We start from the raw sequence: 14,905 nt of genomic DNA on the forward strand, positions 1-14,905 counted from the left end.
TCACTGTGTCTAATATTCTCCTGGTTCTGTTCACTTCACTCACCATCAGTTCATGTAAGTGTTTCCAGGTTTTTCTGATATATTAGAAATTCTTATTAGATGTAACTGAATGATAGTGGAAGCAAAGTGATATTGTAGATGAACTCATGAAGAATGAGAGTGCAGTGAGAGAAGAGGGTAAAAGCAGAAGAAATTTAACCCTGTATACTCCTTCTCCTCCTTTAGCAAAGGAAAGAGTTGGACGAAATGTATTCTCTAAAAAAATTCTAAGATACTATCCCTTATGGACTCTCCCCTCATGGACTTTACAATCATTATCCTCATTTGATTTAATGATTCCACAATAGAATTAGTCTTCCTCAAGGTCCGTCTCCAGGTTCTACTCCATTGGTCTTGACGTCTGGCATATGGGAGAAGCAGAGACCCACCACCCCCACTTTGGATCCTAAGGGCATCCCTGCAATCCCTCAACCAATGTGTAACTGGGTCTCTTCCGTAGCCCAGACTGACTTTTCCTTACAGAGAGAGGGCCTCAAGAACACTTTCTTCTGAATGTGTCTCCATCTTCCTTTCTCAGGGAAAGTCCTTCCTAATCTTTTCTCTCTCCAATCCTTTCTTGTAAGCTAGAGAGCAATATCATCAACACTTTACTCTATCCCTTTCCCCGTCCAAGGCTAGGGGTGATAGGCTTGGCCATGAGGAGAAGGGAAGAGGTCCCACATCTAATTTGTACTTGGTTATCATGTTACCATTGGCTCTATTTGTTTGGGACCAAGAGGCTCTGGGTACTTAATAGCAGATTAAGCAGCCAAGCTCTGGATAAGAAGCTAAGACTCTGCTGGCTCCTGATCTGCCATTCATACCAACTGATTATTGTGTTTACTGAGGCTGGCAGTGGAAACTGGGGAGGAGGGGAGATAGCCCCCTCTGGGTGTATATATATGAGAGTCCCCAGTGGTTCTCTTCAGCTCAGAGAGGATCTCAGGAGGTGGTAACTGTGGGAGCTGCTTGAAGAAGAAACCAATCATGATGAAGTTGCTACTTCTTGCCCTTGTCTGCCTCCATTTCTCAGAGGCAAACAATGTAATCAAGTAAGTCCTGAGTTTAAGGGTGCGGTGTTTGGAGAAAACTGATGGCAGGGAAGAGGAGAGAGAAGGGAGAAGGAAGCACAATGTCCTGGGAAGAGCCCTGAAGTGGGGGTTAAAATAAGTGGGTTGGAATGCTGGCTCTGTTGCTTATTAACTGTAGTATAATGTGCAAGTCAATTAAACTCCTTGGCCTCAGTTTCCTTATAATAATAATAATGGTTAGTATATGTATATTGCCTGCAGTGTCACAAAATGCTTATTTATTTGTAAAGTATGTAGCACAGTGCCAGGAGCATAGTATGCACCGTATAAATGCTTATTCCTGTCCTCTCCTCCTCCATCTTCCATTCCATTGATCCATACACCAACTCTGGGAAGTAAGTGTTACTGATATTATTCCCATTTAACAGACTAGGAAACTGAGACACAGAGAACTTGAATGACTTACTCAGTGTCCCATAGCTAATAAGTATCAGAGGTAGGATTTGAACTCGGGTATTCCTGACTCCATGTTCTTCCTTTCTCAGTACTGAGCCATCTATCTGCTCCCCTAGCTACAAAATGAGTTAGATAAGATTTAAGAGACATTATGGAAATGGTATTAATGTCTTGACTTGGCAGTCAGAGTCCTAGATTCAGGTCCTGGATCTGTCACTTACAAGCCAGGTGAATTTGGGCAAGTCCCTTAAAGCCTTCTGGACCTTAGTTTCCTGATGTGCAAGGTGAGGGAGTTGAGCTAGAGGACCTCTGAAGTCCCTAACTGCTTCAGGTGTATGAGCCTATGATCTTAGGAAAGAGGGAGGAGGACCAGGAAAGGTAAGTGATTGTGTGATCATCAAGAAAGTTTGTAGCACCAAGACTTCTGAAAGGCAAAGAAGGATCCCAAAGAAATGGAGCTATGGGGGAAATGGCCATAGTAAAGAATTGACTTAGTACCTTCAGGCTCATCCTTGCCATCCTCACCCTCCAACCCAGAATTTTCAAAGTCCATGACAATTCAATTAAAATCAAGAAGCATTCACTAAGCACTTACTGTGTATAAGAGAGCCATGAGACTTTCTTTTCAAATGAAATAGTTCCTGAAGAGACTTCTATTCTATGGGGAGGGAGGGATGTGATGGTGGAAAGAAACAAGCATTTATTAAACTCTTACTATGTGTAGGTATTATGCTAAATAGTTTACAAATATTATCTGTTTTGATTGTCAAAATGACCCTGGGAGGTAGATGTTATAGTTGTAGGGAATGAGGAGTGATGAGCCCCATGTGTAGAGTGGGACCTGTTATTGTGTGGGGCTCTAAGGGAGGCAGAATAAATATCTATTTTCTCCTTTCTTGCCACCGTTCTTCATGGGAGACATTCATTTCTCCCAGGAGGGGAAGCAGGAGGTAGGGACTAGAAGCCACTCTGGATTAGAATTCTACCCATCTGCTCCCTTAAAGATTTTGAGTGTAGGAGTTATAACTAGGTTCCATCTAACTTCTGATCACTTTGTCATTTTGAGTAGAAGAAAGATCCCAAGCTCTATATCCAAGACTTGATCCCTTTCTCATCAAATATCAGCTTCAAAATGAACACTCATAGATAATAGCAAAGAACACTGATGTATCCAAATCATAGCAAAACAGATATCAGAGAAAGTATGCATAGGAGAATATATACCAGGCAATGGAGAATGAAGAAGGTCTCCAATTGAGAGTGAAATAACTCAGCTCAGCCAGGAGTAAGTCTTAGGTCTATCGTAAGAGAAAACTTGCCAAAATCTCTAGGGTAGCAAGCTGTGGATACAGACGTGATGGGGATTGCTTGCTCCTCTTGTGTCTTGCCAGAGTCCTTTACTTTAGTAAGCTGAAGTGGGGTTGACCTCTTCCTTCTTGTCTCTTGATGCTGGAGGCCAGAAGTACCTGAAGCAATTCAGCTTTGAAAGAGTCCTAAAGAAGAGAGGTGCTCTAAGAGTCCCAAATGGTACTGGCTGTGTGTGAAAAGCCCCAAAGAAGCACTAAAAGGGGTCACTTGCTTGGAAAGTCCCAAAAGGCCCTGGCAAAGATTCAACTCTGACAATTTGCTACTCCAGCCTGCCTCCTTAACTCAGGGCAGAACATTGATCTCTACCAAATAAGAAGAGAGTCCTCTTCCTAAAGGCTTGAGGGAGTGATTACATCATTAGGCCATTTTGAAATTAATAAACTGCAAAATGAATTTTTGAATTAATTGACGTGAATTGATGAGTTAATTGATACAGGCAGAGATGAAGAGATTTGCCCAAGGTCAAACACTTAGTGTCTGAGGAAGATTTGAAACCAGGTCTTCCTGATTTCACTTCCCAAACTCTTTTCCTTATGTCACCCAGCTGCCTGGGGCATAGTAGTGAGTCAGGGAGAAAATACAACCCAGGCAGAGAAAAAGGTAGAAAAATATCTACAAAGAGGCAGCTAGGTGGTGCTGCAGTGGACATAGAGTGCCAGTCCTGAAGTTAGAAAGACTCATATTCGTGAGTTCAAACCTGGCCTCAGAAACTTCCTAGCTGTGTGATTCTGGGCAAATCATTGGCCATATTTGCCTTAGTTTCCTTAGCTGTAAAAAAACAAATAACAAAAAACTAAAAAAGGAATGGCAAACCACTCCAGTTTCTTTGCCAAGAAAACACCAAATGAGGTCATAGAGAGTCAACTGAAATAACTCAACAAGCTACAAAGACAATAGAAAGGAACTTCTGAGTAAAGAAAGAGCATATTACCATCTGGAGGCCATCTTGGAAGGTCTTCTATAAAAGATGGTAACTGAACTGAGAAGGCTAACATCTCATTGCTGAAAAGCTGGGTGTGAAAGAGACCAGGTGGCATAGACATAGGCCAAGGTAGGAGGGAGTCATGGCTCCTGTCTCTGAGCTCTTGTTGGCTCTGGTCTGTGGAGCCCTTGTTGCTGGATTCTGGATGGGTTTGGTTGAGTGAGGGAGGAAGTGAGTTCTGGGCCATTTGCACTGATAGCTCCTCCTACTGCCCCCTCCCAGGGTGCCTCTAAAGAGGTTCAAGTCCATAAAGCAGGTGATGAAGGAGAAGGGTGTGCTGCATGACTTCTTGAAGGATCACAAACGGGACCCTGCCACCAAGTACTTTAACCGGTTTGCTACTGCCAATGAGCCCCTGGACAATTACATGGATGTGAGTGAGCATCTCTCTCTCTCTTCAGCTTGAGGGCTGACTCCCTGCTCTTCTGGGAACCTTGGGACCCTCATCTCAGAGTGTTCCAGTCAGCTATGATGAGCATCTTGTTGGGGGAGGGTCCTGAAAAACAGCAAAAAGGAGACATGCTCTCTACCGTCAGGAAACTCCCACTTTAAGGGAAAAAGTCTTTACCTGGAGGGGCTTTCCATTTTAATGGGTGGGGGTGACCATGGTGAAACACAAGATGGGCCCTGCCATGTTGTTGCATGGGCAGGTGACCTAAAGATAAATGGGAATAGCTAAGGAACAGGTTGGATGACAGTTTCAGGAGCCTCCGAGATCTTGGGTGGTTAGAACATTTGGCCCCATTGAATGTAATGAAACTGCAAAGAAATAAAGGCAAAGTCTTAGACTTGGGTTAAAAACATTCCACTTGTCATTTGAGTTATCTCAAAATGACTCCAGAGTCAATCAGTTTTTCCCTCACCAGAATTCTTCAAACCAAACCTAGATCACCATGGCTCAGGTGCTTTACAGAAAGCATCTTTCAGGTATTGCTTGGATTAGATGAACTCTGAAGTCCCTTCCATCTGGGAGTTTCTGTGACTCTGTGGCTGGGGACTGAAGAAGAAGACAGGTGTAAAGGGCATAATGCAATTGTACCTACAGCCGAGATTGCTAGGAGCTGCTAGACTTCAGGTGGTCAGGGCATGATCTGAGTGCACAGGCCAAGTAGCAATTCTTAAGCAATTATCACGTGTCAGGCACACGATAGGACTCTGCAGTGTGTTGACCCAACCTTCCTCCCTAGGTATCCTACTATGGGGAGATCAGCATTGGCACCCCAGCCCAGGACTTCCTGGTCCTCTTTGACACTGGTTCCTCCAACCTGTGGGTGAACTCCATCTATTGCAAGAGCGAGGCCTGCAGTGAGTACCTCAGGTGGTGGGAGGAAAGGGAGGGAGAAGGGTTCACATGTAGAACATATGGCACCTACTTCCAAGGAGGCAAGGAGGGACTACTGGGTGGACTTGAGGGTCAGAATGAACTAGCAAGTCCTTCAAGTTCACATAGCCTCCTCAAAGCAGAGCTGAGAAGAGTCACTTTTATCTTACTGTATTCTACTCTAACCTACGTATGTTTCTGATGCACCTACTCTGTAGCTGTGGAGGGGGTGGGATGCAAGGGAAGTACAAGACTTGGTCCTGGCTCTGAAATTTTCCTAGATATGCAGGACATGCATAGACCTGCTCTAGCTCTGGTCAGTATGCTTGAGTTTGGGTCAGTGTAGATGTGGTTACTGGGCAGAAATGGGAAAGTGGAGAAAAACCATTTGGGAAGGAATAGAAGGTGTGGTTAGGCATGATGGCAGCTGCGAAGGGATAGAGGAGATACATAGTTGGAAGCTGCTGCTCCCCAGAAGGGGAGGTGGTTGTAGGTCAACCTTAGCTCACCCCAGTTCCTATGCCTTCTGTACACCTCTTGGAAAACCTGGATTGAAATCCTGCTTTTGGTTTCTTCTGACTTTGATAAGACCAGCAGGTCAACCTTACTGCCCCAAAGCAACTCTTTAAGACTCTCAATCAGTAGGTCAACTAGGATGCATGAAGTACCTACTGTGTGCTAGGCACAGTGCCAAGTGCTGCCTTTATAAGACTGTAAGTTGCAGGGAATTTCCACACTGTGATGGTGACACACCCACAGAATCACAATTGTGGACCCCCTCCCAGCCAAAGATAGAATGTCATTATGTGTCTGATTGGACAGTGCCAAGAGTAAGTACTGGAGGAGTTTGGGGTTGGGGGAGCTCCCCGTTGGCTAGGACTGGTCAGGTAAGACTTCATTAGAGAATCAACCCTTGAACTGGGTTGAGAACAATGGCCAGGATTTGTATCTTGAGAGTTAGAGGTGGTGGAGACCTTAGAGGTGAAAAGGAAAAGAGAAGGAAGGGCACTCTTCAAGGCTAAAACATGAGAATTCCACTTGGGACAGAGCAGACAGGAAAGGGAAAAATCTGTGGTATTCTTCTTTAAACCCCAAACCGTGAGGGACCTGCCTCTGCCCTCCTGAAGGTCAGCCCTTCACTGTCCCAGTCTGAGGGCTGGAGGTGAGAATAGCTGATTCCACAGACAGTGGTAATAGTAACAGTGAGTCATGTGATATCATGCTGTAAGTGCTAACAGACGTATGGCTACTACATAAGAAAGAAAGCACAGGTATTATTATCCTCATTTTGCAAATGAGGAAACTGAGGCCTTAAAAGGTTATCTGACCTTGCCAGAGTCATGTGGCTAATGAATAGCAGAGATGAGACTTGAACCCAGATCTTTGGACTCCATGAATGCTCTTTCCATTGCGTTACAAGGCAAAGAAGTGGGAAATGGGGTGACGAGGTCAGGACTCAGTGGCATCTACTGACATGCTCTTTTTGTCTGAGCAGCCACTCATTCCCAGTTCAACCCCGATGACTCTTCCACCTTCTCCACCGATGACCAGACCTTCTCTATCGAGTATGGATCAGGGAGCCTTACTGGATTCTTTGGCTATGACACTGTGACAGTGAGTGGTTATTGGGAGCATATGGTAAAGGGGAGTGCACGCTTGGAAACCTGGGCGGGGGGAGCTCTGCTCCAGTTACCAGATTTAGAAACCCAGGAGTAGGGACATGTGGGATTACAGCTGCTAGAGGCAGCAAGCTGGGCCCTAAGGTTCTCTTCAAGTTTGTTGAGAGACTGTGCAGAGATGAGAGGCAGCTCTGCCTCCCTGGTTTTTCCTCCTCTTCCTTCTGCCTTGAGCTTCGTCTGTCTTCATTAGCTTTAAGGAAGATGGGGCATGTGGGGAGGATGATCAAAGCTAGGTATCATGATACCATCCTGCAGAAAAGGCCCCAAGATCCTCGATCTTCCCTTCCTGCTCAAATCCCTCCCCACCACAAGAGCTGCATCAGAACAGAGTCTGAGTGGGTCATGACCTTCTCCTCACTAGCCTCACTAAGGCAGAGACACTAAGCTCTTCTGTAGGCCTGGAGGAAAACTGTTTTCCCCATGACCTTCTCCTGAGCCAGCCCTTCCTGATGGACTTCTTCTGCATCCCCACAGATCCAGGGCCTCTCCATCAGCAACCAAGAGTTTGGCCTGAGTGAGACTGAACCTGGCAGCACCTTTGTGTATGCCGAATTTGATGGAATCCTGGGCCTGGCCTATCCTTCCATCAGTGCTGGTGATGCCACCACTGTCATGGAGGGTTTACTGGATGAGGACCTGCTCAGTGACCCTGTCTTTGCCTTCTATCTTAGTGGGTAAGTGACTCGGTTTACTTCTTCCTCTGTTCCCTTAGCCACCTCCTGACCGTATCCCTTTTCCTGGGGCCAACAGGTGAAATTCTCTATGGCAGGGTTTCTCAACCTGGGCTTTATGAATATATACATGCATACATATATATATATATATATATACACACACAAATCCATAAAAGTTTTTCAATATGGTCAGTTTCTTTTGTAATCTTATGCATTTTATGCACTTAAATATTGGATTGTGTGAAAGGGGTCATAGGCTTCACCAGGCCTCCAAAGGGATGTGTCTTACACACACACACACACACACACACACACACACACAGACACACACACACACACACACACATACACACAAGGTAAAGAACCCCTGCTCTGTGGCTCTTTCCTTTCCATTCCCCTCCCAATAGGGAAATTGATGAATTCACTGGTATTTGTTGAACACTTGCCATGAAGATGATATGGGGATGGGGATGGCTCAGGGAGGGCAGTGGATGTAGGGAAGCTAAGAGGTAGTCTCTGCCCTCAAGAAGCTTACTGGGGATTAGTTGATGGAGAGGGAGGAGTTCCTGGATCAACTTGATAAGCATATGGGCAAGTGAGGAGGACAGTGAGGAGACTGACCTGACTGGAAAATCCTGGTGCCTGTTGGGGAGCAGTGGGATATGCGTTGGACAGGGATGTTGAGGCCAGCTTGTGGAATCTCTGGAAGGCCAGGCCGAGGTTTGCAATCAAAATTCTTCCCCTTTGCCGAGCTTCTATTCACAGACTCTGAGGGATAGAGAGGCAGGAGAAACTGTAGAGACCATTGTGTTCATCATCACTTTAGGACTGGAAAGCATCTTGGAGGTTATCTAATGTAACCTCCCTTTACAGATGAAGCCACTAGATAGGGAAAAAGATGTGACCTGTGATTTCAGTGGTAGAAAGAGTTCCCAGGGAGGAAATTCTACCAATGAAAGTTATTATTTTGTTTCTTGTTGAATCATGTCTGACTCTTTGTGACTCCCTTTGGGGTTTTCCCCCCAAAGATTCTGCCATGAGTTGCCATTTCCTTCTGCAGTTCATTTTATAGATGAAGAAAGTGAGATAAATAGAGTGAAGCCCAAGTTCACACAGCTAGTAAGTGTCTGAGGCTGGATTGGAACTCGGGAAGATGAGTCTTCCTGACTCCAAGCTCAGCACGCTATCCACTGCAGTGCCACCTAGCTGTTCCAATGCAACTTTGGGAATTGCCTAGAAGTTAAGTGACTTTCTTAATCTTCACACAATCACTGCAGTCACAGATGAGACTAGAATTCCCGTCTTCCTGGCCCTGGGAGACCACCTCTCTATCCATTTTGCCAAGCTGCTACTGCAAAGATTCAGAGGCCTGGGAAATGTATCTTCCTAGTGCCCTAGGATTGTCTCAAACAATGGTCTCAGGTCCAAAGCTCACTGACCACTTGACCCTAGTCACCAAGAATGACCTTGGCTGGCCTATCCCTCCTTCATGTGGGAAGTAGAGCAGTGCAAGAGGGGTTGCTGAGGAGTAATCAGGGCCTGTGGGCTAAGTAAGAACAGTTGTGGGAAGAAACGGGGAAAGAGAAGGACCTTTTCTTCCTTGCCTGTCCCTGTCTCCTCCCCAAAGGTAATATTTCCTCTTTGTTCTTAGGGATGAGAGTTCTGACGATGGCGGGGTACTCACTCTTGGAGGAGTGGACAGCAGCCTGTATACTGGAGACATCCACTGGGCCCCTGTCAGTGAGGAAGCTTACTGGCAGATTGCCATTAGTGGGTATGTGAGGTGTGGTGGCAATAGGGGGAAGGAGTCTCAGGGCAGATATATGAATGAAGATTATTCCTTCAAGGTGAAAAAAATAGGGCCTTAAATGGGAGACATTCAAAGTCTAGGGAGAAAAATGAAGGCTCCCATGGGTTGATATCTTGAGACTTTATATAAAATAGGAGTTAGAAAGAAAGGATGAGGGACCAACTCTGTGATGGGTCCTTAAATGAGAAAGTTGAATGAAGAGAATAGAAGTGTGGGACTTATGTCCCAATGAGGGAAGGGGACTGAAGTCAGAACACTTCCACTGTCCCCAATCCTGGTTCAGGGTGGAGGGAGTAAGCCCAGTAGATTCAGATGCTTTGGAATGAGGGCCACCGAGATGACCCAGGCTGGGAATTCCTCAAGCTGGGTTTTCTCTGAAATGAGAGGAGTGGTATTTCCTTAGCAAAAGGCAAATGGAGGCTGATGTGGGAGAGAGCACCTTGAATGCAGGCAAGGGGAGCGAAGGCACATGAAGAAGACCTGTCTCACATCAGGGGCTTTCTTCCTGCAGATTCTCTATTGAGGACGAGTCTACTGGCTGGTGCTCTGATGGTTGCCAAGCTATTGTGGACACTGGAACTTCACTCCTCGCTGCTCCTGAGTCTATCTTCTATGATCTGATGGAGTACATTGGAGCTGAGGAGGATGAAGATGGATATGTAAGGGATCCTCTTTAAGCCTCAGTTTCCTCCTCTACACAGTGGGGATAAGTATACTGGGATTGCCTATTACACTGGGTTGCAGGGTGGAAAGCATTCTGTAAATCTTAAAGTGGTTAGTATATACAAGCTGCCACCATCATTTTTGGCTCCCCTAAAGAACCCTGCAGCTCTGACTCCTGTCTCCATTCATAAGGGTTACCTTCAGAAGTAGGAGTCCCTTGGTTGGGGTATGGTTTGATTAGTGCTGTGGGGCAGGACTGATATGAAGAGAGTGGATTGTGGGAGGTAGAAACTGGGCCAGGAAGTCTCTGATGGGATGGAGCTCTTAAGCACCTGCCCCATATACATATCTTTCTTCCCGTGTCTCCCTCCTCCAGTACTTTGTCAGTTGCAGCAGTATCGACAGCCTGCCTACCCTAAGCTTCAACATTAACGATGTCGAGTTCCCCCTTCCTCCCTCTGCCTATGTCCTTGAGGTGAGTCCCCTTCATTCCCCCATCTAGGCATTCTTGCCTCATCAGGGGTGATACCTGTGAGCAGGCAGGGTAAAGGAGGGAGGAACTGTTCTCTGTCTTTGGAGGGTGGTGAAAAATGGAGTTGTAGGATAGAGGAGGGACCAGATCACACCCTAGGAAATACCTTCCTCCTTGCCCTCCACATTTCTTGGGATGAGAAGGATGAAAGAGCACAGGTTTGGGGGACTGGAGGAAACAGATACACCCCTATTACTTAGCTCTTCCAGGATATAACATGATAGAATCATAGATTCTCAGTATTGGAAGGAGCATCAGTGATAATTGGTCCAACACTCACATAAAACTGTCATCTCTGCTACCACATCTCCATGAAATAGTCATCAACATCATCCAGAATACTCTTGGGGATGTGGAGCACATTGTCTCATGGGGCAGCCTTTTCCATCATGCAGCTCATAGACTTGGGGCCAAGAGCAGAGAGAGGTGGTTAGAAGTCAATACTTAGCCCTCTCTAGTTACTGGGCTGCTCATTCCTCAGGGAACTTCCCTGACTTGGCTCCTGTACTGTATTTTGGGCATTCTCTTGGAGGACTGACTGCATGGGCAGAGCAAAGGTAGATAGGTAGACAAGTAGGGAGATAGATAGATGGATGGCTAGATACATGAGAGGTAGAGCATGTGTCAAATGCTTACCATGTGCCAGGCACTGTGCTAAGAAATTCAATGTGGCTCATGGGATATGAAAGTCTATTAGTCAATAACAAACATGAAATAATATGCTCAGCACGGTGTTGTCACAGAGTGTATGTGTGTACTTGTGTGTGTGTGTGTGTGTGTGTGTGTGTGTGTTGGGGGCTATGGAGAGTTAGAAAACATAATGTTGGCTCTTTTGGATTTTCCAATATAAGTGAAAAAGTGGTTAAACAAAGAGAGAGAACAGTGCTACCAAGCAATGAGTGTTCATTCCCTCCCCCTCCCTTCCCATCTCCTTAGTGGCTAGATTATTCCAGGGAAGGGACAGGTCCTTATGAGATGGGATGGCCACTGAAGGTTTTCTAGAGAAGATGGAGAAGTTTTCCTGCCCAGAGAAAGAAGCTGAAGCCTAAGGCACATATCTCCTGCTCAATGAGTCCTACTTCCAGAAAGTCAAGGCCAGCTTCCTAGAGGAAGTTGGTTTTGTGGGATAATGAACTCACATTCTCTTCTTTTCCCCTCCAGTATGAAAGCAGCTACTGTGAGGTGGGGATCATGGCCACTTACCTGGATTCCGACAGTGGCGAGGCACTCTGGATTCTTGGGGATGTTTTCCTCAGGCAGTACTACTCTGTCTTTGACCTTGGCAACAACAAGGTGGGCTTTGCCAGCCTAGCCTAAGCCCCTCTTCCAGCCTATTGTCATCTCCGTGGCTCTTGGGATTGTCCTCAAGTCTTCTTCTCTTCTTCCCTCCCTTTCTGTTGCTCCTGATGGATACTAAATCTTCCTTGTGGGGCCTGGGAATTTATAAATAAAAATCATTCTAACCCTTCATTCATTTGTCTTTTCATTCAATGACTATCAAGCCTTTTCTGCATGGGAATCCATGTACCAGGTTTTGGTGCGAGTACCTCTGGAGATTAGATATGTCCTGATTCCAACTGTTACTGAGCTTACAGTCTTGTGGAGAGATAGAAATACCAACAATGATAACCTCATGATCAATCCATTTGAGAAGTTTCAAGGAAAATGGCATATGAAGCCTGAGGAGGGCTGGGAGGGAAGGTAATTCCTGATCAGTGGATCATTCTCACTTCCAAATGCTCTTTGTGGCCATGGAGGAGCTGGGGTGTTGGGGAAGGTTAGGAAGCTTCAGGAGTTGGGTAGGTGTTGGGTCTATTCTGTTGCAGAATTTGGTTTTAGCACCAAGTGTCCAATTGGGATTGCTTGATTCTGAACGGCTCCATCTACCTACCATGCTCTAGTCTTTTAGTAAGTCCAAAGTGTTTGTTCTGCAATGTCTATCAACCAATTAATGAACAAGAGTTTATTTACCACCTACTCTGTGTGCCAGGCACTGGGTCTCCTCAAACTGTTCATGTATTGATCACTCCCAGGCCCCATACTGCCTGTGTGCCACACTGCCTCCTCAATCCTTTCTTTTATAGTTTATATTAAAATATGTAATATGATGACTTCATTTATTTATTTCTATGAATAAACAAGAAGGTAAAACAATTGACTAAAGCTTTATATTCAGTAAGTTACCAAATTGCAAAAAAATTGAGCAGGTTCATACTAATGTAGGAAAATTAATTTTACCACGTTCCAAAGCAGTTGTTACATACATGGTTGGTGACGGTGCCATTGAGAAGTTAGAGATGATACCCATTTCTAATAATATAATAGCTCATTGGTTACATGACAGTCCCAATGCTGTTGAATCAATTATTGTAGAAAGAGTTCAAAAAAGTGACCTTTAGTCTTTGTAAACAAGTAATATTTTTAACCTACCAATTTTAATTATATTTCTAAGATGTTTCCGTGACAGTAAAATGCATGAGAATATGATGTTTCATCTTCAGTTTATAAGATGGGGAAGACATTTTTAATGTAATTATTTAATACTTTGAAGGAAAACAAGTCAATTCCTCCTCTCATCATGGAATTTGCACAGATTGAGTAAAATCAATGATTGAGAAATTTGGAGCCGGCCTCAATTCTTTCTATTTCCACTATGTACTCTGCTCCATCAACCAAGCTTGATCCCTCAACTACCTCCTTTTCTTCTCACAATCTCATCTCTGCCTCCTCTCATCCATCTTAGAATGTGTCTACCCTTTTTAAATAATCCAAGTCCCTCCCACCCCAAGTATACGGATTATGTCTCGCCTATTTTCCTGGAAGATTCCCAAGGACAGAGACTGTCTATACAACTGGAAGTTCTCCATGGACAGGGACTGTGACTATATCTATCCTATTTGACCAGGAGCTTCCCAAGGCTAAGAACCAGATCTCTGTCTTCTTACTTCTCCCCAGCTCCTATTGGATGGTTCTGTCCCCTCTACCATACAACTCTGAGTCTAAGGATCATAACAGAGATGATAATCAGATATTGTTATAAAAAGTATTGTCTTCCCCGGCCACCTCAAGGCTTCGGGCTCATATGAATAGCATTCTGCCTTAGGGATTTGTCCTCAAATGTGCCAGTTTCTCTTTTTTGGGTAATTATACTCTGACCCCAGAGAAAAATTCCAGGGAAATTTCTTTGCTTTTTCAGATATTAAAAACACCACTTCTGCTAAGGATTCTTAACATTTTCTGTATCATAGCCCTCTCAGACAGTCTGCTAAAACCTATGGACCTCTTTTCAGAGTACTGATTTTAAATGCATAAAATACAATCCGTAGTAACACCAAGAAAGCCAATTCTATTGAAATAAAGTCACCCAATTTAAACACAGTTCTCAGACCCCAGGTGAAGGACTCACAATGAAAAAGAACTGGGTATCATAGTAAGAAAGGAAGCATTGTCCCTGACGTTTTTGAGTGGACTGCAGTAATCTTAGATTTGAAACTCAAGGAGTAAGTAATTGTATCCCAACAGCTAAATAACCTGGGGCAAACCTTAATCACATATTTTGAAGTACCTTCTTGGTATCGTTGGTCCTTCTTTTCCTAAGAGGACCAATGCCATCCCAGGTGTGATTGTGACTAGTTGGCGAATTGAATTTAAGTGAGGCAGAGTTGCCCCAAGTCTGCAGCCTCACTCTCTTCCTGAGTCAGTGGCAGGACAAAAGTCAAGATGACTGGTGATGGCCCAGGAGCCAGTGGATGACCTTGGCCAAGCTCTAAGTGCTGCACAGTGCCTACTTCAGCCACCTTCATGGCCAATGGTATAAATTGTTCTCACCTGCTCATTCGGCTGGGGGAAATCTTCACATGCTTGGGGTAAATATCCCCCTAACTCATCCACAGGGTGGAGGCCAGCCTGTGAGTTACCCGCAACCTGGTTTAGCCTGTCCGCCGAGATGGTGTACCAGGGTGTGGCTGCTGCTCATGCCACAGCTTCTTGGATGCACAGATGAGAGTTAGATGAAAGGTGGACACCAAAGATGGATAGGGCTCAGCAAGCCCTCCCACCAGAGGTGCTAGTCCTCTTGGAGCATCCCATATGCCCCCTTTTCAAACCACATTTAAACTCCTGCTTTCACCCTGAGTGCCATTCCTTTCCTTTGGCATCCCAAAGGTGTGTTCTGGTCAGGTCCATGACAGAGGGAAGCACTCTCCACCACTGCTATCACAAGACAGTTCCCTATAAACCTACATCTCTGGCTCTGGCCTTCAGCTTCATTTTCCCATAGGCCCTCACTTTCATCCCAGTTGTCTGAGCAGTGAGACTGTCCTGCTAGTGCTGGATCCATGACAGGCTCTG

At 45.2% G+C, this 14,905-nt stretch overlaps 1 protein-coding gene across 1 annotated transcript; it reads left to right on the top strand.

Moving 5' to 3' along the window:
• Positions 1-958: 958 nt before the first annotated feature.
• On the top strand, positions 959-12,025 carry LOC110204032 (gastricsin-like). The gene is made up of 9 exons (XM_020980399.2): positions 959-1,091; positions 4,099-4,249; positions 5,064-5,181; positions 6,693-6,811; positions 7,351-7,550; positions 9,202-9,324; positions 9,872-10,019; positions 10,400-10,498; positions 11,717-12,025. Exons 1-9 carry the CDS (start codon positions 1,027-1,029, stop codon positions 11,870-11,872), a joined length of 1,179 nt encoding a protein of 392 aa, XP_020836058.1. The 5' UTR covers positions 959-1,026; the 3' UTR covers positions 11,873-12,025.
• The last annotated feature ends 2,880 nt before the right edge of the window (positions 12,026-14,905 follow it).

The sequence above is a fragment of the Phascolarctos cinereus genome, unplaced genomic scaffold (genome assembly GCF_003287225.1).
Source record: "Phascolarctos cinereus isolate Bilbo 61053 unplaced genomic scaffold, phaCin_HiC Scaffold_65;HRSCAF=596, whole genome shotgun sequence".
Taxonomy (NCBI): Eukaryota; Metazoa; Chordata; class Mammalia; order Diprotodontia; family Phascolarctidae; genus Phascolarctos; species Phascolarctos cinereus.

What these genes read in the sequence shown, in the direction of transcription:
- LOC110204032 (XM_020980399.2), top strand. Translation starts at nt 1,027, where the DNA reads ATGATGAAGTTGCTACTTCTTGCCCTTGTCTGCCTCCATTTCTCAGAG. An exon ending in GAGGCAAACAATGTAATCAA is followed by an intron (nt 1,092 to 4,098) that starts GTAAGTCCTGAG and finishes GCCCCCTCCCAG; the next exon opens with GGTGCCTCTAAAGAGGTTCA. An exon ending in CCCTGGACAATTACATGGAT is followed by an intron (nt 4,250 to 5,063) that starts GTGAGTGAGCAT and finishes CTTCCTCCCTAG; the next exon opens with GTATCCTACTATGGGGAGAT.